Source organism: Hylobates moloch, unplaced genomic scaffold (assembly GCF_009828535.3).
Source record: "Hylobates moloch isolate HMO894 unplaced genomic scaffold, HMol_V3 SCAFFOLD_4, whole genome shotgun sequence".
Lineage (NCBI taxonomy): Eukaryota > Metazoa > Chordata > Mammalia > Primates > Hylobatidae > Hylobates > Hylobates moloch.
The window spans coordinates 27,450,688-27,476,792 of NW_026652279.1; the positions used below are offsets into that span (position 1 = coordinate 27,450,688).

The 26,105-nt window shown below is 50.7% G+C and overlaps 1 protein-coding gene across 17 annotated transcripts in view; it reads right to left on the reverse strand.

The window, feature by feature from the left end:
* Positions 1–26,105, reverse strand: part of ATP2B2 (ATPase plasma membrane Ca2+ transporting 2) — a 390,019-nt gene that overhangs the window by 45,074 nt on the left and 318,840 nt on the right. For 11 of the 17 annotated variants that reach the window (XM_032149706.3, XM_032149702.2, XM_032149703.2 and 8 more), the window contains 7 exons: positions 19,622–19,747; positions 17,784–17,816; positions 16,574–16,633; positions 10,709–10,750; positions 9,716–9,874; positions 6,894–7,108; positions 3,266–3,508 (listed from right to left, as the gene is read on the reverse strand). In XM_032149706.3, the coding sequence (XP_032005597.1) occupies positions 3,266–3,508; positions 6,894–7,108; positions 9,716–9,874; positions 10,709–10,750; positions 16,574–16,633; positions 17,784–17,816; positions 19,622–19,747 (878 nt within the window). The remainder of the gene's footprint in view (positions 1–3,265; positions 3,509–6,893; positions 7,109–9,715; positions 9,875–10,708; positions 10,751–16,573; positions 16,634–17,783; positions 17,817–19,621; positions 19,748–26,105) is intronic. The other 6 variants (XM_032149713.2, XM_032149717.3, XM_032149714.3 and 3 more) reach the window with 3 other exon arrangements.

Genomic DNA, 26,105 nt, shown 5'->3' on the forward strand with positions numbered 1-26,105 from the left:
ATCCATGCATCCACTCATCCATCCACCAACGAACACATCCATCCATCCATTTACCAACCATCACATCCACCCATCCATCCATCTATTCATCCATCCACCTAACTGCCATCCATTTATCCATCCACCCATCCCCCCATCTATTTATCCACCCACTCATCCGTCCACCCATCCATGCATTCATCCATCAATCCATCCATCCACTCATTCATCCATCCACCCATCCATCTACCTACCCACCACTCATCCATCCATCCCCCCTTCTCCCTACCTATCCCTCATCTCATTGATTACTCATCTACACATTTATTCATCAGTCCATTCACTTACATCACCCATCCACCCACCACTTCCCAAAAGTCTATCCGAGGGGGATGAGAGAAGACTCAGCTGTCTCCGGCTCTTAAAAAGCCCACAGCCTGCCATCAGACAGCAAGAAGACACAGAGGAACTGGCCTCCTTGTGGAGGGGGAAATATAGCAGATGGGAGCCCAGCCCTGCCCAGGGTCTTATTTTCCCAGTCTAGGCTCATTTCCCAATTAAAGCTGTTGGGTAGTGAAGCTGGTGGACATTGCATGTCCTTCCTGCCCTGTCTCCTCTAGTATGGTTTCAGAATGTCCTGAAATCTAGATTTCCTGTCCTGGTTTGGAGGGTGGCCAGATGTCTGCCCTGAGTGGAGCAGCTCGATCCTTTTCTCAGTATTCATCTGAGCCTAGAAAGGGGGGCCCCTGAGAGGCCTTTTGCCCCATATGGCTGGCAGGCCCTGGTGTGCCCACCCTCTGGACCCCAGACATTTCTTCCCAAGCAGACTGTAGGCTAGAGGTGCTGCAGGGTTGGTATCTATGAACAAGAACCTAGTCTGGACAACTGCCTCAACAGCTAGCTTTAGAGTATCCATGGGTCAGCTTTGCCGCTAATTGGTTGAATGGTTTTGGGCAATAGCCTTTGCCTCTCTAGCCCTGATGTCTCTGCTCTCTTTATTTGTTAACCTCTGCATTGCTACAAACGGAATCCCCTTTCAGTGGGTGATTTTATTGCTGAATAACAACAATACTAGTCCTACTGAGTGCTATGTGCTAAGCACTTTCCATTAACTAACTCACTTTATCCTCACAACAATCCAAGATTCTCCCCCTCCCCCAGGAAACTGAGGTACCGAGAGGTTAAATAATTTGTTTATATTCATACAGCTGGTGAGGGATTTGAACGAAGGCAGTCTGGCTCCAGAGTCCAAGTTTTAACCACTACCCAGTCACACAGAGGCTCTGCTGTCCTTCCCACGTTGATGGCTGTCAGCTCCCAGCAAAGAGAATAATGTGGCCAGGGAACTTACAAGAAAGACCCAGAAAGACAGGCGCAGGTATCTACGATGCCAGGGTTCCAGGCACAGAGGGGACTCTGGTGCCTGAGAGGTAAGGGACCTGGCCTGGGTTACAAACCAAGGACCCCAGTTCCCAGGTCCCTGACCTCTCTCCAGCCTCAGCAGCTGCACCTCCTCAGATGGACCGACTGACCCCTGTCCTTTATGCCACCTGAACAGACTCAATCTACCGACATCTGGGAATGACATTTCAGCTTTGCCTCCAGTGCTATAAAGCACTGCTTAATTGAGACTCATCACTGTGGAGAGGTTTCCTCAGCCTTCCTGGCAGATCCCAAGAATTCTTTTTGACTATAATTGCATTACACACATCTCAATCCAAGCCCACCCCACAGAGCTGTGCCCACATGGCTGAAGCCCATTCTGGGAATCGCCCTGTTCCCCTCTCTGCCACGTCTGCAGGCGGAGATCATTATCAGCATCCCAGTTATTTTAGGAAGGCCTGGGGAGCAGGATAAAGCATGGCTGATCTCCCTTGATTCCCAAATTGGGTGGGGTGGGGGAAGAAGACAAAAACATCGTCGTGTTTAGGATCACCCTCAGGGTTCTCTATCACCGTCTGCACGGGTCCTCTGACCTACTTTCCCCGTTGTCAGTTCTGCCTCCCTTAGCCTGCTGCTCCAGGATGATGTGGGTGGCTGCTCAGCTGCTGTGGAGGGTACAGAAGCCGCCTCTTCCTCCTTCCCCTACCAGCCCTTGGCTCTTTGCTGCTGACTCATGCTCTCTTTCCCATTTCGATAAAGCTGCTAGCAGCTCCTACAAACCCAACCTGATAGAGAAGGTTGCAGCTGGCTCAGGGGCAGAAGGAGGAGGAGGTCAGGGCTCAGCACATTGGGAGGGTAAACAAAAAAGCTTAGCTGATCACCAGATGCTCACAAGGCAGAAACACTCTACATCTGGGAGCTGATAGACATCTGGATGGACGAACTTTGGGTTTCTCTTCATCCAGTGCTGGTTAATTACAAAGGGGCAACCTGTGCTTCTAAACCAGATAGGGTTTACTGCATGGTGAGTCTAGGCAGCTTAGCTGAGACAGTAAGTTGAGAGTTTTTCTTATCAAAATGAATAATATTACTACTATTACCAACAACAACATCATCAGTGGTAGACTGTGAAAATGGCCACAATTATTCTCCTTTCTGAATCCATGTCCTTACAGCACCTCTCATCAAGAGGTGAAATTTATTTTACCACTGTGTGAATCTGGGCTGGCCTCCTGACTTACATTGGCCAAGAGAATGCAGCAAAAAGTGACAACGTGGCGGTTCAGGCCTCAAGAGAACTTGCACACTTCTGCTCTCTCTTAGAGGCCTGTTGTCGCCATGTGAACAAGCCCAGGCTAGCCTGCTGGAGGAGGTGAGACCACACAGGGCAGGGATGAGTCAGCCCAGCTGAGGCCATGCCAAGTCAGCCTACAGTTCTGCCAAGATCAGCAGAGATGTCCACGTGAACCCCTGCAGATGCAGGAGGAAGCCCAGCTGAGACCAGAAGAACCATCCAGCTGAGCCCAGCTTGAACTGCTGACTCACAGGACTTTGAGTGAAATATACAGGTTTGTTTCAAGTCACTAAGTTTTGGAGTAGTTTGTTATGCAGCAAAAGCACACTAATAAAAAGTTTGTGTGTGTGTGGGCAGGGGGAGTGGGGGTTCAATGACAGGATTTAAAAAACATAATTAACAATAAAGGTTTCTTTGTCACACAAACATTATAGCAATATTAATAGTATATTAAGTCAAACAGAAACATGTTGCTTACTATCTGACCATACCAAAATATATTAGCAGGATTTGAGACTATGAATCACATTGCTCAACCTGCCCAGTACCTCTGTACCATCCCATGGATGTTGCTCCCTCTGGTGGTGGATGTGCCTGGTACCTACTTACCAGAATCTTGGTGGTGTAGGCGCTGTTGATGGCGATGGCATTGACCAGCAGCTCCATGGTCTTGGTGTTGATGGAGCTGGGGTCAGGGATCTCTTTATGGTGGACATCACCGACATAGGCCTGTACCACTGTCATGCGATTGGTGGTCAGCGTGCCTGTCTTGTCTGAGCAGATGGCTGTGGCATTGCCCATGGTCTCACAGGCGTCCAGGTGGCGTACCAGGTTGTTGTCCTTCATCATTTTCTGGGAGAAGGGGCAGGTGAGAGGGCAACAGTGAGGAGAGGGGCTGGGGAGCATGGGGTACCTGGAGGCACCAGGTAAACATGCAGTAAATAAGGCAGAGCCACCGCAGCCTGCCCCTTTGCTTCCTGCACTTCTAAAGGATCTTGGTTGCTGCTGCCTCCTACACCTGGGCTCCTTTTGTCTGTGCGTGGCCCTTTTCTTTCTCTTTTAGTATCGGAACCATTTAAAAGACTCAATTAATTGAATTTATTAATTTGGATTATAGAAGTAATCTACATTCTTTATGGGAAAAAGGGGGGAAAGACAAATAAGTTTGGTCCCTCTCTGAGTATTTTAAATATTTTTTTCTTATAGACTAACATAAGTAACTATTCCTTATTTGGTCATGAATTTTCTCAAACGTACCATCTTTCACTGGTGCCTGGCTTTCGTTCTCATTTTAATTTTACCAAAAGTAAATAAATTAGGATACAGGAAAATATCTGGAAAAATATCAAAGTATTAATGTCATTATTGCTAAGTGATAGAATTACAGATTTTTGTCTTTTCTATGACTAACATATATCACTTGCATAATAAAAACCACACATCTCTTTAAAAAAATACATACACAAAAGGGAAAAAGAAAACATATCAACTATTAGCTACCATGCAGGACTAGGTACATCTTGTATATATCAACATCCTTTTTTTTTTGAAATTTATAACAAAAATGGAATATTCCTATAAACAATATTTTCTTCTATCTGCCTTCTTTTTTCTCTGGCCCAACTCCACACTCATACCTTCTTCTAGGTTCTCAAACGAGTAATGCAAATGAAGTAATTCTCAAGGAAATACTGTTCTTCATGCAGGCCCTCCTGACATAGTAGCTGAATCAGATAGAGTTCTAGGCTGTGCCTAGGAATTTGATTTCCTTTATTTTTGCTCCTCATTATAACTATTTATAACCAGGGTAAAAAAGAAGTGCAGTTAGAATAATTTTAATAGAGATTTATGTTACTAAAAATGAGTATTAGTAGGATTATATTCTCTTGCAGTTTCTCCTACTGTAACTTGTGATAATAGTAATAATATATGCATGTTGAATGATCAACAGCAACTTGAATTTGCAACACATGTTACAGTTTGCAAAGCCTTGTTGTGAATTACTTCTTGTCCGATGTTTTAAGAATTCTGTGGCACATGAAAAGATTCTGGTAATCCATTTTAGCAACTGAAGAAATCTAGGCAAAGTGACCTGACCAGGATCACACACCTGGAGGGGTTTAAAGCTGGGATTTGAACCTACCTCCATTTAACCTCACAGCCTGGACCTTTCTATTGGGCCTCAGCCCACCTGCACTCTCTGAAGAGGGTTTGTCTGTTGGGCTCAAGAACCTGTAAGTCCGTACTGTCCAATATGGTAGTCACATGTATTGTGACTACATGTATAGGGTACTAAGCACTTGAAATGTGGCTATTCTGAAGTGAAATGTGCTGTGAGTGCAAAATACACATCAGATTTAGAGGATATTAGGAAAAAATGTAAAAGTAGTAGTTCATTTTTAATTTTTATATTGATCACATATTGGATTGATAATAATTTGGATAATAATGTTGGATTTGACATACTGGTTAAGTAAATTATATTATTAAAATTAACTTCACTGGTTTCTTTTTACTTTTTAAAAATAATGTAGCTACTAGGAATTTTTTCTTTTTTAAAAATTATTTTATTTTGTAGAGATGGGGTCTCCCTATTTGCCCAAGCTGATCTTGAACTTCTGGGCTCAAGTGATCCTCGGCCTCTGAAAGTGCTGGGGATTACAGGCATGAGTCACCACGTCTGGCTGCTACTAGGAAACTTAAAATTGCACATGTGGCTCACATTCTGTCTCTTTTTGGGCAGTGCTGATCTAAGTGGTCAGTCATCTCTGTGCTCTTGATGGTGGCTCCCAGGTCCAGGCTCAGAGAGGCCACAGTCTGCCTCTCCTGTGTTGGGGTGCTCTCCTAAGTTTATCAAGTGACTGTAAAAGTACCTAACTTTAACACTACCTAAGATGAGCGAAGGTAGCGGTGCCAGAGATATGAACTGCAAAAGGCGCAGAGGCCTAAAAGCATCTGTATATGATTCTCCCAAACCAGCTCTGTGCAACTTTCAAGGACATCCCCAGGCTCAGTGAAGTGGCTGTGGAGGCCCCCTACTTATGGCTCTATAACAGTCACCCTCTGCTGTCCCCGGGTCCCAAAGTAGCCTCTTGTGACCTGTTTGGGCTCTGGTTTGTGGGGATAGAGTTTCTTCAAGAACCCTAAAACAGGAAGACGATAAGGGCCGTATTTGTTACACAGAACTGCCACTTTCTGGCACCTGTCTGGAGATCACTTTTCTGTATGAAATTACATCAGAGAGCCCAGCCCAAATTCTAGCTTGGAAACTGATGCTCACCATGCCCTCCGGAGGCTCTGACAATTTCTCAGAGTGAATGCCTCGTTTATAAACATGGCCACGCCTCCACTCTCACAGGGACATTCTGGCATTGGGCACTGGGAAACAGAAGCCCTACACCCGGCCCTTTGAGGTGGAGAAAACATGGGGCAAAGGGAAGAAAATGAGACCCGGGTGGGAGAACCTGGGGGTGACCCAGTAGGGTCAGACTCGCAGTGACTGGGCACCGCAGATAGTCACGGCCTGGGTGCAGGTGGAGGTGCAGCTCTGCCATCAGGGTAGCGCTTAGAAAGGTCCCAGACCAAGCTTCCCTGGAAAACATTCATGACCCCAGCTCTTCATTTAACTGCTTAAAAATTTCTTATATTTTTAGCCTCTTTCTCAATGGGAGGAGGCTTCTATGAAATCAGACTTCCTTTTTGCTTTTGGCTTACCCCTCACACTTCAGGGAGCCACCTCTGAGATGAGTTTTACAAGCGCTACAGTTGCCCGCGGGGCCTACCACTGAGACCACCAGACTTTTGCATAAATTTGGCAGGGTAAGGATGAATTCTGGCTTGCATGGTGATGTCTTTATTATTTTTTTAAAATTTTTGAGTTGATTATCAATGTCTAAAAATCACGAGAGTTTACATTAAGTCCAGATTTCTGGCTTCTCTTGGAAAAAGGTGACAATGTGGCAATGCTGGGCCTGCACCCCTGCAAGGTGGTGTGTGGCTGGGCTGAATAACGGCTGCCTCTTCAGCCAGGGTATGGCTCTCTGGTTTGCTACAGGCCCCTGGACTCTATGAAAGCGTCCGAGTTTTGGGCTCCTGAATATGTTCTTCTTCCAAGCTCCTACGGGGTCTATGGGGCTTCTTCATTCATCTCCCAACCCCAGCACCGGCCCCAGTGATCCCCCCAGGCCCTCAGCTGCAGCTGCATCAGCCGGCTGGTCCTGCTCTCCTCCCCTCTCACCTTCACCGAATAGGCCAACGAGATGGTGACGGCCAGAGGGAGCCCCTCGGGCACGGCGACCACCAGCACCGTCACGCCAATGATGAAGAACTTGACAAAGTACTGCACGTAGACGGGCGTGCACTCAGGCAGCCACGGCTTCTTGTTGACCACGAAGGTGTCCACAGTGAAGTAGAGCACCAGGATGATCACCGTGATGGCTGACATCACCAAGCCTGCAACGTGAGGGACACATGCTCGGGGGGTTCCAGGAAGTGGAGGTTGCGGGTGGTGTGGACCAAACCTTTGGCTGAAAGAGCTCTGGGTCAGGCTGACCCCAGCTCACCTCCCAGCTCTGCTACTCCTTGCTTTGTGACCTGTGGCAAGTTCTTGAGACCTTGATCCTCACCGAGCCTCAGTCTCCTGCTCTGTACAATGGGGTGCATATTTCCTCCCCAGGATTTTGTAAGGCTCAAGTGTGGTAAGAATGCATGCAAAGTGCCCAGCATAGTGCTCGACACATAGTAGGTGCTCGACACATAGTAGGTGCTCAAGAGATGTGTGCCGAGTGACTGTGTGAATAAATGAGGAATGGTTTGCATAGAGCTTTCACACAATAATGATGTGAAGTTGGTATCACTTATTTATTCATTTATTCGACAAATACCTTTTGAGCACCTATGACACGCCAGGCACATCTTAGTTCCCAGTTTGGGAACTAGGGACACAGCAGTAAAGAAGACAAGAGTTCCTGCCCTTGAGGAGCAGACATTCTAGAGGAGGAGGAAGACAAGAAACAAAAAAAACGAATACATGAACAAGACAGTTTCAGATATGCTACACACTGTGAAGAAAAAGGCCAGGATGATGTGATAGAAAGTGACATGGGGGGCAGGGGTAGGGAGTGGTTACTTCAGCAAGGGTGGCCAGGGAAGGCTTCTTGGAGGAGGTGATATTTGAGCAGACACCAGTCGCATGGTGACCTAGGGAAGAACATTCCATGTAGAGGAAACAGCAGGTGGCTATTTTTTTGGATGAGGAAACTGAGGCTCAGAGAGGGGAAGTGACTTGCTTACAGCCACAGGCGAGAGAAATGCTGTAACTGTAGGAACGCAGTTGGGGACCCATCCTGATCCCCTGGGGGTTCCTCTTTAGTTTAGCATGCCCATCCCCCATCTGCTACAGGTGCTACTGCAGGTGCTGTGGAGAATGCTCACACCTGCAGACTCTGACAGAGGAGGAGCCTGCTAAGGTGACTGGGTCCCCTTGTCGGGAAGTGCCTGGGAATGCACTCCCATCTTAACCTGATGGCCAACATCCAGTGGCTGACGTGTTAGTCCCAAAGCCCAGCCATCTGCTTTGAGGTAGAACAGACCCTAGAGTTCTGGGCAGCATGGACTTTATCCTGAGGACAGTGGGAGTCACGGAGGAGGTTTGAGCAGAGGAGGGCAGGGGTGGATTTGGGTTGCTCCAGAGCTCCCATGGGATCGGGAGAGTCTGGGAGTTCTCTGGAAATCTCAGCTGCCCCTGGCTTCTTCCCTGGCGTGGACCTGTGCCCCTTGCAGGTCTCACCTGAGAGCACCCTGTCAATAGATCCCCTGCCTACCCATCTCAGGGAATTCAGCCCAAGAGAGAGGCAGAGATGGGCTGTGAACCCAGGAGTGCTTGACTGTGAACTCCATTCTTGGCAGGGCTGAGGTGCAGGAGGGAGAAGAGTGAGGACTTTGAAGGCCATGGGGTTGTTCTCATCGCTTAGTTCCCAGCCCTGTCAGTGCCATGTTTCCATGGAGTCTTCTGCCTGTGGCGGTGGCGATGGCGGGATAGAGGATAGAGGAAATCCCTGGGCCCATAGCTCTCCACCCCCACCTCCAGCTGCGGAGCCTCAGAGCCGGCTCCATCTCTGTCTGACAGTCGGAGGGGCCGGAAGCCAAGCTCCCAGCAGCCGGGAGCTGTCACCAGGCCCCCAAGTTTAAATATAGACAGCCAAGCCTGTAATCTGCTTCCCTTCTCCGCGCCGTGGTGTCTATAATTAGAGCTGGGGAGACAGCCACAAAGGATCGAGCAGCCAGGTGGGAAGGCCTTGGCGTTTGCTACCTCCTTACCCGGGAGGGGAAGCCTAGGCCATGCTAGAGGGTCAGGGGCTCACTTTGCAGCTGGGCCAGCGGGGCTGTCACCAACCATCACCTGCAGTTACCACTTTAGTTGGATGCCCAGTTTGTTGTGTGGAGGCTCAGACCATGGGTTTCTCCCTGTGCTCCTGGCACTGTCCCTCAACCTCTCCAGTTTTTCCTCTGCACTGTGGCCAGGGTGGTCATGATAAAGCCCAAACCCATTCTTGTCTTCCTCTGCTCAAGTCTCTTCCATGGCTCCCACTGTCCTCAGGATAAAGACCGTGTTGCTTGGAACTTCAGGCCCTGCACCCTCTCCAGCTGCTGCACCTGCCAAGTGCTAATGCTTTGTATGCAGAGTCTCCTTTAACTCCCACAGCAATCTGTGAAGTGGGGACAACTATTATCCTCATTTTACAGATGAGGATACAGAAACTCAGAGCTAGAAGTTACTTTCCCAAGTTCTCACAGCCATTGCCGGACAAGAAGGCAGGCCATCTGCTACCAGAGCCTCGGCTTTGCTTGAGCTTCACTCTTCTGTATCACTGAGTGCTAATGGAGTGCTTCCTGTACCCAGGACTCAAACTGGGTGCTGTGGTAGAGAAAGGTGGGCTTCAGGCACTCACTCAAGCCCCACACTTTGCAGATGAGGTAACTGAGGCCGAGCATGGGGCAGGGCTCTGCCTGGGGTCCCCCTGTGAGCCCTGTCCCCTGCTTCCCACCTGTTGCACTCACCCGCCTTCCCGATCTGCACAGCCAGCTTGGTGAGCTTGCCCTGCAGCACGGACTTCTCCTTCTTGTGCATGCTGGCCTTCTTCCTGTCGTCAGCGTCGCCGCCCTCGGCACTCTTGAGGGGCTGCATCTCCATGGCGGCTGCCCCGTCCTGCTGTTTGGCTGCAGGGGGCAGATCACGCACGTGCATACACACAGACACATAGACACACACATGCAGGTCAGCCCACAGGGTGGAGACGCTGGCGCCCACCCCTGCCTGCCCAGGGTAGGTGCTGACTGCCCGGACTGAGCCCTGCATAGCTGGTGCAGAAGTCCTGTGATGGGGGGCCTGCCTCTTCCAGCTGGAGCTATGGATCCCAGTGGCACTCACTGCCTCAGACCTGGAATCTGGGACACAGCAGGGACTGATGCTGTTACCCTGGATCCCCCTCTCAGCCTGAACAAGGCCGTGGGTCCTACCCCAGGTGGTCCCTTGTCCTTTCCCACATTCAGACAAGACAGACAGGCTTGGGCTCTACCCAGCTGGTCCTTGGGACGTGTTATGGGATATTAAGTAGCCACTAGACAGGACGGACAAAAAAGGAGGCTTAGAATGTAAAAGAGGGTGGCCATGGGAGCCAAGTCACTATCCCAGGTGGCGTGGCCTCTTCATGCAGGATGGACTGGAGGGCCTGTGACCCTTTTGGACAGAGACTGAGCCAAACTCCCTACCCCCAACCTCTAAGGATCTCAAAGTCTTCAGCTGAATGGGGAGCAGAGTTCAAAGGCTAGGGAGATGCTGGCCCGTGGGTATCCCCCTCCTCACCGGTGGACACCTCTTTATTTGGCCTGACACCATGCAAATCACAGCTACACCCCCAAGGTCGTCAGACACCTGTAGGAGTGGATGTGTCTGCCTCTGGCCCTCGCCAGTCTCTGCCTCTGGTGTGACTGTCAGAGCCGGTGGGGAGGGGCCTCAGGGACGACAAACGCCGGTTAATACAAAAGGGTTACCTTTGCTCTGGCTGGCGTCCACATTGCCATCCTGCATTTTACCTACACGACAAAGAATTTTAACAGACAACAGAGAACAGACAACACGTGGTCGGTCATCACGAAGACGCAACAGGCCACGGACATTAATGTCACAGATGGAGGGAGGGCTGTGCTGACTGCATCCCTCTGTGTGGGGATGCGGGCTGGGGAGGGCCCTGAAGCAGGAGCAGGCCTGGCCGCACCTTAGCTGTGGGGCCTGCCAGCTGGGCAACTCTTGATTCTCTAGGGGACTCAGGAGGGAGGTTTCTGCTGGAATACTTTTGGCCCTGAGCATGCTACAGATCAGAGGGTGCAGGGGACTAGAGTCTGCAGGAGGAGGCAGCAGAGAAGCACTCAGGACCCCACACCAAGCTTTTTGTGACTGATTGGGTGTTTTCTGGGTTGAGAGAAGGCAAAGGGAAACTTGTTCAGTTACGTCCTTTTCATTTTCCCATAAAAGAAAACATGCAGATGAGAGAGGAGAGAGAGAGAGAGAGAGAGAAGAGAGAGTGTTTCTAGAATGGAGAGGAGTTTGGACAAGGCACTGAGGTCAATGTGTTCCTTAGTTTTGGCCTTCAAGAGGGATGATCTTTCTCCTTCTCCTTCTGAAGAGTGTGAAGCCACCCAAGGATGACCCCTTGCCCAATGCCCCTGAGAGTGACCAGAACAAAGAGTGATCAGGGGTCCCCATGGTGGTATACGAGGGACCTCAAGTGTGGCTGGGTTCTTGGTGAAGTGCCCTGGTCCCCAACGGGGGTGCTGACCCCTTGGTAGGGGTATGGCTCAGGCTACAGCAGCAGGCTAAGTAGTGTTAGTGGGCAACCCCTTCCATTTCAGGGCCTGGTGCTGCATCTGGCCCCCCTCCTCAACACTCATCAGAGCTGCCTGGGAGGCCCCCACTCCAGCCTTGGCCAGGAGCTTGTGGGCTGGGTGTGCAATGTGGGCAATGGAGGCCTCTGTCTCTTGCCTAGCACACCTGCCTTCACCAGCATCCTCCCATCTACTGGGCCTGCACGCTCACCTGGAGCTCTGCCTGCTCTGCCTACAGGCCTCGCCCCCTTGGGAGGGGTCTGAGAAGGTTGGCCACCCTTGGATGATGGCTGCAATGGTGATTCTCACAGCTCACATTCCAGCCAGCTCACCATGTGCTGGGCACACACATAGGCTCTGAGATTCCATCTAATCCTCACCACAGCCTCACCTATGAAGGGTGTGCTTGTATTATACCCATTTACAGATGAGAAGCTGAGGCTCAGAGAGGGAGATGAGCTGCTTGAGTCTCAATGGGTAAATGGAGAGCTGGCCCCAAAGTGCGTGCCTACTTCCGTCCTGCCATTGCTTCTCCAGAAGCTGCCGTCAGGGAGACCATGGACACCCCTCAGCCCCTCTGAGCCCAGGGGAGGGAAGTTGAGGTGGCACTGCTGGGACAGGGTTCCTGAAGTCTTCATTTCACCACCAGCTAGCTGCTGGCTTTATATCTCCCAATCTCATCAGCTTCTACTTTCATAAAACAGGATGAGACATTCACCTCCCAGAGTGCCCCAGTTACCTTCATAATAATCACTTGCACGGTTCAGCCTTTTGCAGTTTCAAAGGGCTTTTGCAAGTGTCATCTCTTGTCAGTCTTCCCAGTATCCCTGCAAGGTGGGGCAGGAGGGATTTTCATCACTCTCATTTTATAGATGGGGAAACTGAGGCCAAGGGAAGTTCAGAGGCAGCCTGCATTTAGGAGCATCCTCAGAATAACCCCATGGCTGCAGGATTAGTTCATCACTGTCACTGTGCCCACTTTCTGGGTGACTCAGAGGGGAGAAGTGGCTTCCCTGAACCTTGCCCAGCACTGTCTGTTCAAGGGTAAGTGCAGAGCTGTTCCCATGGCCTCCCATGGCAAAGGATCAGTTGCCCACCCTGGGCTTTAAAGTGAAAGACCCCTGTGTCTCTACTGTAAAACTCTTTCTACTGGATTAAAAAACACAAGAGAAAAAAGCTTTTTAGAGTAAGCAGGAATGAATAACAACAATTATTTTTATTTTCTAAAATAATTTTACTGACTGGGCTCAGGGGCACCAGGGGACTCCACTTCAATAGTTGGTTTTAGAAGGCTCAAAGGGGCCTTTATTTGCATTGCATATTATCAGATGCAATAGCCGGTGTGTGCACTCATTAAGCCCAGCTAGCAATTTCCTCTTTTATTTCCATAGTGAACACATGATCAGAAAAATAATCACCAATGCATATGCTGGAGGAAGGGAAGGATGTTCTGGGAGTGCTGAGGCACAGATGGCCTGGTTTCTCAGAAGCGAGGGACTTATTTGGGGCTCTTCTGGCCAAACTGGTGCTCGCCTGGCCCTGAACTATGGTGGAACAGCCAGCTTTGGCCCCATGTGGGATCTGGAGATGGGCTGTATTTCAGGAGAGCTAGGAATGGGGTCCAAGATGGAGCCCTCAGGTGGGGTCTCAGAGGCCCTTCTCTGTATCTGGAATCAGATGCACCTTTTCCAAATGGGTCTATTCTCTCTGTGCATCACAAGGGGCATGGGTGTGAAGTACATGGATTGGGAGGACTCCTGGTAAGCTGACTTGATACACAAGCTCTGGGAGAGAGACCACTACCTGGGAGACTTGGGAAACAACACTTCTCTTCCCTGTGCCTTCATTTTCTCCTCTGTGAAATGGGCTGATATCAACTAAGGTGATGTTCATGAAAGGCACTGGAAAAGCACTGTGTAAACATTGGGAGTTAGTAGTGATGTGTTATTACTGTTGTTGCCCAGGCTGGAGTGCAGTGGCGTGATCTTGGTTCACTGCAACCTTGAACTCCCGGGCTCAAGCAATCCTCCTACTTCAGCTTCCTGAGTTGCTGGGAATATAGATGTGTGCTACTATACCCAGCTAATTAAATTTTTTTTTTTTTTTTTTTGTAGAGATGTGGTCTCACTATGATGTCTAGGCTGGTCTCAAACTCTTGACCTCAAGCGCTTCTCCTGCTTTGGCCTCCCAAAGTGTTGGGATTATAGGCGTGAACCACTGTGCCCAGCCCATGATGTATAATTTTTTTTTCTTTTTTGAGACAGAGTCTCACTCTGTCTCCTAGGCTGGAGTGCAGTGGCGTGATCTCGGCTCACAGCAACCTCCGCTTCCTGGATTCAAGCAATTCTCCTGCCTCATCCTCCTAAGTAGCTGGGATTACAGGTGCCCACTACCATGACCGGCTAATTTTTTTTTTTTTTTTTGTATTTTTAGTAGAGACAGAGTTTCACCATGTTGCCCAGGCTGGTCTCCAACTCCTGACCTCAAGCAATCCACCTGCCTCGGCCTCCCAAAGTGCTGGGATTTCAGGCGTGAGTCATTGCGCCCGGCCTCATGATGTATAATTAACTGTGATTAAAACCATGATTACAGGTCATATATTACATAGTGACACACTAGTAAATGTAAAAGAAAAATAACTAAATAATAACGGCAATCATAATGCTTCCAAGATGGATGGACCACATCCATTTTTCAGTTGGGGGCTTGGGGGAGCAGGGTCAAAGGGAAAAATTATCACCCTTTTTTTTTTTTTTCTATATCCAAGTCATTGCGATCTGGCTCAGAGGAAGGAGGGGAAAGAACACTTAATTCTCTCTCAATCGGCAAGCTTCCTCCTTGTGCCTCTCCACCTGTAATGTGCTCTCAGCTGGAGTCTGGAAAGCCTGTTAAAATGCAGATTCTCCTTCAGTTGGTCTGGGGTGTGGTCTGAGATTCTGCATTTCTAAGGAGCTCCCAGGTGATGTGCAGGCTTTGGGTCCTGCGATCACATTTTGAATAGCAATGGCTTAGAGCATTATTTCCCAGAGTATATTATGGGGCAGACCAATCCCACAGGATTCAGCCAGGAGAGGTCTTGCAGTCAAATCAGCCTAGGAAACTCTATGTGACTCTGTAACTCTCCGCTACACACCAGCATATTCAAGGCTCTGTGCAGTCCTGTAACCAGGACTAATTCTGTAACCAGGAAGAGATCAATTCAATCCAGTGGTTCTTAAACATCTTTGACCACAGAATCCTTTTCTTGGGGTGAAGACCTCTTAACATCCTTGTGAAACTTACAAGACACACTCCATTGGGAAATTCTGGATCAGGAGGAGAAGCACACACTTTAGAGCCAGCCAGGTCTGGGTTCTGGGTTCAAATCCCAGCTCTGCTACTTTCTAGCTCTGTGACTTTAGGCTAGTGTCTTGGTCTCCTTGAGCCTCAGTTTCCTCATCTTTAAAGTGGGGACAATAAAACCTGTATCATGGGGGTGTCATGAGGATTAAATGAGATGGTGAATATGAAATGCTTTCAACAGTGCCTGGTATACAGTAGGTGGTCAAGAAATGAACGTTTCCTACAGTTTCTCTTGGGATATTTGGGGTTTTCTGCTGCAGTTTGGAAGTGAGGCTGCCCTTTTTTCTGAGACTGGCCAGCCTGGATGGGGTCTGTATGTTCACAAAGCTCAGCAGGCTCACTGCCGGGGGGAAAGTGGGTGCCCCCTCCAGGTTCCTTCTCTCTCAGCCATGGGTTTGCCCACATGGGTTCTCCTTGTCACCCTCAGCCACCCCTCCCTGAGGCATGACACCTCCCACTCCCCAAGCTGTCGTCCTTCCTCCTCCTGTGCCTGAAATAGACCCACACCAGAATTAGTCCTTCTTGGCAAGGCACTGCTCACAGAAGTGCCTTACTTAGCCCGACACCTACTAGGTGCTTCCATCTTTGGTCACTTTGAATGCACGTGGCTTGGGCAGAGGTCTAGGGCAGGGGATGGGAGGCTGCGGGGAACAAGTCTCCATATTTTGCAGGAGTGGTGAGGAGTGAATGATATGATATAATGGATGAGAAACCCACAGCCCAGTGCCTGGTATGCAGAGATGGTGGGAAAAAGATTTTCCCCTGCCCTCAGCTCCTCTGGGGCAATGTTTTCTTGATGGAGCCCTAATGGCTCTCAACAGTTCAGGAGTAGCCTGGGGGACTATTATATTACCTAATTTGGGGATGGGGTGGTATCTGAGTAAAGAAAAGCCTTGTCTGTTGCTCTGAAGCCAGAAGGGGATAGAAATCTGAAATCTTCTAAAGGCTTTGGGGCAAGTGAATGGAATTCCTTCTTGCCTGTGTGTAAGGAGATTAAGATGCAGACCCCAGTACACAGTGGCAGCCCCCTCCCCCACCCTCCACCCCTGTGACCCAGGACAAATGCTCCAGCACAGGCAATAGCAAGAAACACCAGTCCACATCCGAAGGACAGAACCAGGCCCGAGCCCAAGCGAAACCCCTGCCCGTTGGCTCCGTGAAAGAGAAGAGGAAGAACTGTTTACTGGTGGCTCAGCCATGCTATGGGACAGGGCCAAGGAGCTGAATCCTGGCCTGGGTCCCCTTGCCTTGAGGAAATTTTAGAATCGAGGACTAGAGCTTTTGCTGGGGACCCAGATGCCAGCTTCAGCTCAAGCCCGGATCCCAGGCCTTCTTCCCAAAGCCAGGGCCAGGAATACACTTAGGAGAGGGCCACGCCAGGTGGGATGCTGCTTCTTGGGAGCCAATCTGAAGCCAAAGTCTTGTCTCTTGTCTGGGCTCCACGGGGAGTCAAGGGCCCGGCAGGAGCCAGCACCTTTTTGGCAGCTGCGAGGCTGACAGGGTGCAGAGCTGACTCCCCCGGCTGTGGCTCCTGTCTTAAGCGCCTGCCCCATGTGAGAGGGTGACTGTCCCAGCGGCCCATGCACATCCGAGATCTGTGCAGTCCAGAACGAGGAAAGAAAGCCCAAAGTTGGGGTGGGGGTGAGAGACGCCCATCCAACCACGACCAGGAGCTCGCCGTGGGAGACATACCATTGACTAGGCTGGCACTCGCACTATCTGCAGCATTTGAAGCTGCCGCACCGTCTGCTGCTGCAGGGGGGTGGGAGGGATGGAAAATGCAGTGTCACAATGGAGAAAAGCAACAACAACAAAGACATGAACCAACTTGCAGGGAGATAACATGACTCTATTCTTAAAAAAAAATTATCCTTTGGAAACCAAGAAACTCAAATTTGGGGTGGGGGTGAAATGTTCCATAGAGATGCCACAGAGGTTGAGGGGAGAAACTCAGACATGGAGGGTCTTGCAAATAAAGCATGGTGGATGACCAGGGCGGTTAGGTGGGATGGTGCTGGTCTGTGCTGAGGTCTGGACCCTACTGGTCCAACCAGTCAAGAGAGACCCCTGGAAGAGAGGGCTCCATGAAATGAGGAGATCTGGCTGCCCACTGGGGGCCAGGAGTGGAAAAATATTCACCAGGCAGTGCAGCGTCGGCACGGACCACTCAGAATGAGTATTCTCCACGACCACCATCTCTATGCATCAGGGTGTTCTGGCAGAACATTTGCTAATGGTGATGACTTTGACTTAACTGGATTCATGCCCTTGATTCAGGCCACTGCCTCCTTCCTTAACCGGCATTCCAGAGACTGCTTTGGGAACTCTCATGTGAGATGCCCCCCAAATTTAAAAGGTGACATGAAGCATGTTGCATTTTGTATATGGGATGGAAAAGGCACTAGTGAATTTTTCTTAATTTAGAAATTAAAAGTGATATGAGATGGCTGAGTTCACACCTTTTGCTCTTTCTTGGGGGCGGGGAATAGTGTTCTATGGGCAGGAAGAGGCCCTACTGGGTGAAGCACACTATTGTGTGAGGGCATGGGCTCCCTGAGGGTGCTGGTGGGGAGAGCAGGGCCTGAGGGGAGAGTCCTGTGATGGTGAGCAAGCTTTGCATGCTGGTACACAGGGCTAAGGGTGGTGTAGAGATGGGGGTGGTACCACTTGGCATTGGCCGGTAGGGTGAGGCACTGTAAGGGCAAGAGGGTGGAGTGGGGTGTTGGCTTGTCCCACAGGGCTGGCATCACACGAGGGCACAAAGGAGGGTCTGGGGGGTGGAGCCACCCGCAGGCATGTGGCCTCCTCCAGCTGTGTGCTGGTGGTCTAGGGGCAGGGCCCAACGACCAAAGCCTGCTGCTATTTCTAAAAGCCCATCTACCCTGAGGGTGTCTTACTGTACCTGGTAGCTGAAGGCCATCCCCCTTCTTCACACCTGTGTGATGATTTTTGAGACATGTTAATGAAGGAGAAGCACACAGCCTCATCTGCCCATGCACACACACACACACACACACACACAAACACACACATGTGCATACACACATGGCCATACACCTAGGGTCATTCTGAAATGGGGACATGTGGTGGGCTCTAAGCAATGTTCCTAGTGGAGGTGATGGGATGGGAGGACAGAGGGGGCCCAGCTGAGGCCATGCTGCTCGTGGTGGCCTGAGATGCTGGGCTGCTCCCCCAGGCTTCCTCTGCCATGTCCCTTCCACATTCCAGCATCTTCTTTCTACATGAGGCTATTTTTCTGACATCTCCATCTCATGGGAGTGCAGGTGCATGCTCAGCAAAGGACCCTGAACTGTGCTTCTGGGGCAATTGAGGCTTGTCTTCTTACTGGCATTTAAAAACCACAGATCTGGCCCTACTAGCATTTTAAAAACCACATATCTGGCCCTACTAGCATTTTAAAAACCACAGATCTGGCCCATAGAAGAGTCTGGGGGCGTCTTCCCCTCACCCAAGCCTCAGTGAGGCGAAGACAATGGGTACAGGCTGCTGCATCCTGCCTACCTGCTCAGATCTGCCTAACTGCTGTCATTGTGGAATAGGGCTCAGCCATTCTACCACAGATTCAAACCCAGCATGTGCACACTCTCCTTATGTCCTCTGGGACTCTTAGTCAGGACTCTTTCCTCAGTTTCAGCCTCAGCACCCCTTTACTCTCTCCAGCCTTCTAATTTCCCAGAACACAGCTCAGCTCCATTGTCCTGCTGGAGGGGCCACCATAATCTTAGGGGACCTCCTAGAAAATGGGTTTTGCCTTCAGGAACAAGTAATCTTCAGTCTTGACCTAAGCTCTGTGCCTGATTGGCCTCTGAGAGCTGGAGGGAGCAGGGCTGCCCCTAAAACTCAGCAGGGGGGCATCTGTCCTCCCATCTCCCTTCTGGGGTTCTAGAAGCTCTGAATGTCACAGATCCTCCCCTCGTGCTTGAGGAAGGAGACAAAAGACTGAAAATGTGAAAGGGGGGCTATCTTTGAGATCAAGTGCGGTGACAGGTAAGGAGTCAGCTGTGCTGGGACCAGAAGCCTGGGTCTTTGGATTTGGGCCTGGCCTGATGAGACTTGAGCTTTTTGTGTGAGCATCTCTCCCTCTGTTCTGAGAGACAGTTTTAGCCTGGGTGGTCAGCCTGCTGCATTGAGGAGAGCCCAGTGAATAAGGAATTCTTATTTTCAAGGAGGAGGAAGAACCAGAACTCAGACAAGATGGTAGGTCTGGGAGCACTGGAGAGTAAACTCATGATGGTTGATTTGGAGCCATGTATCTGGCTGCCTTTCCCAGAATCTACTCTGCCCATGTCTTGGATGAATCTATGCTGGGTGGATTTTCAGTTCTGCTCAGTGGAGTTGACAATATTGGAAGGAATATGCTTGGGTGGGGATTTCTACTCAATACTGGAGTGATGATGGGACCAATTGATGCTGGCTGTTTCTACCACTTGAGGCTGGAGACTCAACAACATGGTCAGCATCCTTGGCCTGGACCAGAGGGGAAGGAGGGGCCTCCATGACATGATTGGACAAGACAGAGACTGGGACAAGACCTGGAGATGGAACAGACAGAGCCTACCTGGCCCATGCAGGCCTTAAGGATGCAGAAGGTGGCTGTCAGCACAGGGTGTGGACATAGAAGGCACTCAATAACTGTTTTGTTGAGTGAACAAATAAACAAAAAAAAAGAAATGTGGCCTTAAGAGCTCCTCTCCTGGTCTGCAAGGGGATTAGGCTTACCTTTTTTGTCTTTCTTCTCTTCCTCTTCACCACCAGCCCCCAGGAGGGTAAAGATGATGCCAGTCTGAGAGTTCACACCCACAGCAGTCACCAACATCCGTCCTGAGCCCTCCATCACGTGGGTCCCTGGGAAAGGGGACAAAAGCCAAGTTACCACTGCATGGTTGAAGCCCTCTCCCCAAAGGAGTGAAAAAATGTGGTCTCAGTCAGCTCCCGGCTCTTTGCCTGCTGAGGTCATGGGGCATCACCTATGGTTAAGATTCACACTGTGTGTGTGGTGGGCTCTTTCAAGATGCTTTCACCTCAGGACAGTGCTGGGGTGGAAACACTGCTACCTATCAGTTCTCAGGTACCCCAAACATCTCCAGGCCCACCACGTACTACCTGCCCTGGAGGGTCACTTCCTCCTTCTGTCTCCTTCTCCTGACTCCTCTACAACCCTTACAGATGTAGACATCAAACTCCAGGAGTGTTATCAGTGTCCATGATGCCACTACACACATTACAAAAATCACAGATTTTTTCATCTCACTTTACAGCTATTGCAGCATTGTTGGTGCTCATCTCTATTTTATAAATAAAGTGGTTACGCAACTGCTTGCTAGATCTTGTTATTCAGTGTTCTAATAAAGTACACTCATTACTATACCACACATTTTGTTTTCTACTTTATACCAATATAATTGGTTTCCTTTGTGACCTCAGTGGGATCTTGTGGGACCTCATGCATTTCATTTGATGCATTTCAAGGCTTTATTTGGAGTAGGGGTGGCACATGATGACACCAGACTACTCCAGGGGTCTATGCTGCAAGAAAGGTTAAGAACCACTTTCCTAGAACTTTAGATTTCTCAGACTGGGTTCCAAAGGGCCCTGAAATTCTTTCCAGGGGCTGGAAGGGTGGCTATGGGGGGTGAAGGAGGCCTTTGGTCAGGATGGCTCTACTTTTATTTGTTTTATCTTTGGGGCTTCAGTGTCAGCTTTTGTTTCATGAGAGAGTCTTGTTGCTGCTTGCAGGCAGCCTCTCCACCATGCAGGCTCAGAGAGCAACTTGTCCAACAGCAAGCAAGGGCTTCAGAGGGAGGATAAGCTGCAGAGGGGGAAGAAATGTGGTCTATACACTCAATGGAATATTATTCAGCCTTAAAGGGAAAGAAACTTGAACACAGGCTACAACAAGATGAACCTTGAGGATACTGCACTAAGTAAGTGAGCCAGCCAGCCACAAAAGGACCATAAACACTATATTATTCCACCTGCATGAGGTCCCCAGAATCATCAGCTTCAGAGATAGAAAGTAGAATGGTGGATGCCAGGGGCTGGGGAAGGGAAATGAAAGTCAGTGTTTAATGGGTGCAGAGCTTCAGTTTGGGAAGATGAAAAGAGTTCTGTGGATGGATGGTGGTGATGGTTGCACAAAAATGTGAAAGTGCTTAATGCCATTGAACTGTACATTTAAAAGTGGTTAAAACGGTAAATTCTATGTTATGTGTATTTTACTATTATTATAATTTTAAAAATTGGAAAAAAAAAGCCCACTGAAGCCATGGCCTCACTGGGGAAGCAAAGGTGACCCCAGGAGGACAGCTGGGACCCAGTCTGGGAAGTAGACAGCAGCTATGCCCACCCAGTTCTAGCAGCAAGGGAATGCGGACTGCTGGTCCTTTGTCCTTTGATTGGTGCTGGAAGAATCTGGATGCTGGAAGGTTGGCTCTCCAGGCACACATTTTTTTTTCCTGTTTTCATTTTTTTGCTACTCGGGGTAGAAAGCTGTATACCATGCTGGACACACTACCTTCTCAGATGGGGGAGTAAGAATTCCACCCTGGCCTGGCTGGACAGTATCACAGAGGCCTTGACAGCCATGACAGTGACTCTCCGACATGCCATGCCTTGCTTCTGGAACTCACTTCTGCTTTTTAGAGTTCTCCTTTCTGTCCCCTCGAGACTAGGTGCCACTTCTTCCTGTTTTCAGTATAACTTATGTCTCACTGTGTTTTGGTTTACTTCAGATTTGAAGTCTATGTCAGGAAACTCATTAGAATTGTATCTAAAATAAGGGTTGAGGGGTTCCAAGTCAGACCTAAAGAGCTTTCCCTAAGCAAGGAATCTGTTTTCACTTTTTAAGTGGTGTCACCCATCTTGTCCCTTTCCTTGTAGGATCTGAGCCATATCCCGATGTTGTATGTGTGCCTGTGTGTGTGTGTGTGTGTGTGCATGCTTGTGTGTGTGTGTGTGTGTGTGCATGCAACAATCTAGCCTCTTGGTCTCTAGGGTCTCAGGATCTCAAAGTGCTTCACAGAGAGACAGACACTCTCCAGTGATTCCTTTCAGGCACGTAAATGCCAGCCTCTCCACGCACAGATGCAGAAACCAAATCACGAAGGCTCACAGAGGTGGTGTGCAGAACCCAGATTCTCAGATGGCAAGCTCTTTGGCCGTCCCCAGGACAGAAGGACAGTGCTTTTCTTTCCCCCTTGGCAGGGCACAGTGGGGACCACAGAATGAGCTTAGACATTGGCTCTAGGCTGAGCAGCCCAGGCCTGGTGACTTCTCATCACAGGCAGACCCTGGAGCACCCCACCCTGCTCTGTCACCCTGCTGAGGCCCAGTAACAGGGCCTTGTTCATTATAATAACTTGCCGACAAGATGCCTCCGTGGGCACCAGCTTGGCTTGTTAGGGTGCTAGGAAGAGGGGTTGTTACATATCAGCATTAGACAGATAAGAAACTGGGGTCTCATGGTGGGTATCACTGGAGACTCTTCAAAGGAGAGGAAGGAACACTACGTTGCATTCATAGGGCACAGAAAGCAGTAACAGCCACCCAAGCTGACCTCTGTAGAACACCTACTGTGTGCAGGGCACATGCTGCCCTCCACGCTCAATGATCTCATCTAGTCCTCAAACTGGAGGAAACTGAGGCTCAGAGTGGAGGGGTGGCCTGCCGAGTCACTCTGCTGGTGAGGGGCAGAGCCTGGACTTGAACTCTGTGCTGTCCCTGAGCCTGTTGTCTTTGTTACCTTCCACTTCGCCTCCAGGGGCAAGGCCCTCACATTCTGGTCTGAGACACATCAGTAGAAAGGTTTGTTGGAAATGAAAGCATTGGTTCTCCGGCTTAGGTGGCAACCAAGAGGCTGCTTCCCACCTCCCAACCCAAGACAGGATGGAAAAAGATGCAGGGGGCCAATTTCCACCCAAGATAATCAGATTCCCAAATCACCTTCTAATCTAATCACTCCCATCGCAGCAGGGAGCTGGCAGCTCTACACCCACATCCAGAGGCAGGGAGGTGGGAGGAGGACGCCAGGGAGGGGCTTAGGCATAGTGCGCTCCCTGCCCAGCCCTGGAGATGCCCCAGGGTGTCCTCCAGAGCCCAGCAATAGCCAGGGCAGGGGAGATGGGGCATCTACAATCCCCAGTCCTCCCTCTCTCTGTCCTCTGGTATCCCCAAGCCTCTGGTCTTACCTGTGTCCCCCCAGTTCCAATCCCCTCTTCGAGGGTTTGGAGGGCTCCCTGAGGTCCAAACCACTCAGTCAGTGTCCCCTGGATGAGACCTCAGCCTTCTTGGGCCCTGGACAGTGAGTCCTGTCTCGTGGCCTCTGCCCTTGGAGCGTGCACAGTTCACTGGGCCTTGGTGTCCAGCTCCCTGGCCTTTGCTCACAGTGACCGCCTGAATGCCTTTCCCTCACCTCTTGCTCAAAACCTCTTCCACAGGATGAATACCCTTCTCCTTGGGTAGCCCTCCTGACTCCCACTAGGGGACTTCAGCTGTCTCCTCTGAATCACCTGCAGTCTCCTCTGGGGGTGCTTACAGGCCTGGCTCCTCAACCTGACCATGAGCCCCTTGAAGGCAGGGTCTGGGTGGGAGTGTCCTCTGGGCCTCCCCCGCACAGCCTAGTTTGGAGCTGCAACTCCAGTGCAATACTTTATACTATTTTGAACTTTCCAGGGTGGGTATGTATTACATTTATAATTGGGAATACCGACGCCCCTAATCATCTTTATGTTTTGCAGAGGGTCACATTCATCCCAGCTGTGCCCCCTCCTCCCACACCTCACTAGGCTGTGCCCTGTCCTCTCCCAGGCCCTCCTGCCAGGGGAAGACTCCAAAGGACTAGGGCATTCCCTAGACTGTTCCCCTTCAGCTCCACGAGTCCCCTGCGGAGGGCAATGCTTAACACCATGGCAGAAGCAATTAATGGCAGAGCAACAGACGTCCAAGTCAAAGTGCAGTGGGCTAAACCTCTCAAAGGACAACCACAGGGGCAGAGGTGGGAACCTCTTGGGGATGGAGGCCCTGATAGGGCCTTGTGGGACCTCATTGTCCACAGTCCCTTGGGCAGCACTCTGCAGCCCCCACCTCCTCTAACTGCCCACAGAGCCCTTCAGAAGACAAGCACGGGGAGGTGTAGAGAGAGAGCCCTGGACCCAGAAGAGGGCACCTGGGACCTGGTGTCTAATTTTGATTGCTATGTGACCTTGGGGCCAGCCCCTCTCCTCTCTGGACCTCAGTTTTGTTATCTGTAGAGTGGGGAGGGAGCTGGCTTAGGCCCCACATCTCAGCAATAGTGTCTCGACACTGTCCCAGGGAGACCAGCCTAGGGCATGTCCTGGGTAGGGTGGACAGCTACATCTCGGGAAGAAGAGGGTGTGGAGAGGCTGGCAGGGGCCCATGTGGACAGAATGACCAGATGGTGCCCCCTTCCCCCAGCTCCACAGTCCTTCACTTGACGGACAGACATGGTGTCATGCCAGGCTCTCGGGCCTGAGAGAGGGCCCCCTGTGGTCCCTGCCCTCCAGGAGCTCACAGTCTAGCCGGGGTCAAGGAGAGCAGATAGGCACACAGATCCACAGCAATGCAAGACAAAACCAAGCGAAGGACACGGCAGGCCGGAGGGGACACAGCCAGGCAAAGGTGGGAGGTGGTCCAGTGTGATGGTAGCGGGCGGGCTGGGCCAAATCTCAGCGCCCACGAAGGGAGAAGGTGCCTGAGTGGAGGGTGACAGAGCGGAGTCTTTGCTTGGTGTTCAATAGGAAGCCGCTGAGAGTATTTTTGGGTGGAGGGGGAGGAAGGAAGAGAATATCTCTTGAGCATTCACGATGTGCCAAGTTCCATCTGAGCCACTTTTCGCTCAGCTGTCACAGTCTGTGAGGTGGTCAGCCTCACCCTGTTTCACAGATAGGGCAGCAGCTCAGGGGGTCATCTCTGCATTCAGCCCAGGAAGGCAGAGCTGGGATGGCAGCTTGTCTGTGGCTCCAATCTTGTGCTTTTTCCACCTTGTGGACAAAGTTGGTGGCAGGGCTGTCTGGGGCAGCCCCGAGGAGAGAAAGGGGGACCAGAGCATGGTGGGGAGCTGTCAGCCATCCCATGGGTGGGAGGAAAAGGGAGCCCAGGCTCAGGGAACACTGTGGTTTCCACGGATGGGACTGTCTGTCCTGTCCTGCCCAAGCTTCTGTCCCTGTCCTGGTCCTGTGGAGGGGATGTTCCCTGGTCTCTGACCTGGCAGCAGAGAGTGGCCAGGACCTTCCCAGCTGCAGGCTCAAAGCCCATCCTGGCCTTAGGCCTGTCCTGAACAGCAGGAGGTGGCTCTCCCTTGCCCTGAGCTGGTCCAGATGGTAGCAGTCTCGGAGTCAAAGCCTTCTGTGGTGGCTCGTGGGGTATGCTGAGCCGTAGGTAGCAGAACTGGGAAGCCTCCTTTTACAAAATGGGGTTTCTGAGCCCAGATAAGGTGAATGACTGAAGTTGCAGAGGGTGTAGGACAGTAGGGGCTGGACCTAGGGTTCCTTGATCTCCTGGGTGTGACCTTTCAGGCCTCTCTCTGGACAGGGAGAGGGGAGAGGTCATCTATTCTAAAAGGGTTCCTTCAGTGGGGAGAGGCTGTGAAGAAGGGATGGAGGCTATTTCTGGGGGCTATTATCTGCCTCCAGGCACAAGCACCAAACAAAGCCAATAAGATTCCCAGCCCAGATACAGTCCTTCCGTTATTATTGTTATTAATGCAGTTAATAACACACGCTCACAGAGCATGAGGCAGTAGGCAAAGTGTCCCCCTCACAACAGTCCTGTGAGGTAGGTGTTGGCGCAAGTTCAATCCCCAGCCCCTCTGCCCACCACTTTCTGGCTCAGAGAGCTTGAGTGATGGCCCAGGGTCACACAGCTGTGAGTGGTGGAGCCGGGACTTGAACCCGTGCTCTATCCACTACACCCCGCTGCCTCTCATGGAGAAGAGGCAGGGTAGTGTAATGGAGAGAGTGCGGGCCGAGTAGCAGACTGGGCCTTCTGCAGTCACGGTGTCGTCCTAGGCTCCCTGGAGGCGGTGGCAGTGGTGGCAGGTCCGGCTCTCCCATGCCTGGCCTTCTGCTTGGTGGGGTGGGCAGCAGGCACTGGGATGTGGGCAAAGTCCCAAGAGGGTTTACCGATGTCCTGCATGACCTCATGCTATTAGTGCTCTGGCTGGCAGGGGTAAGGGAGGAGGGTGTGT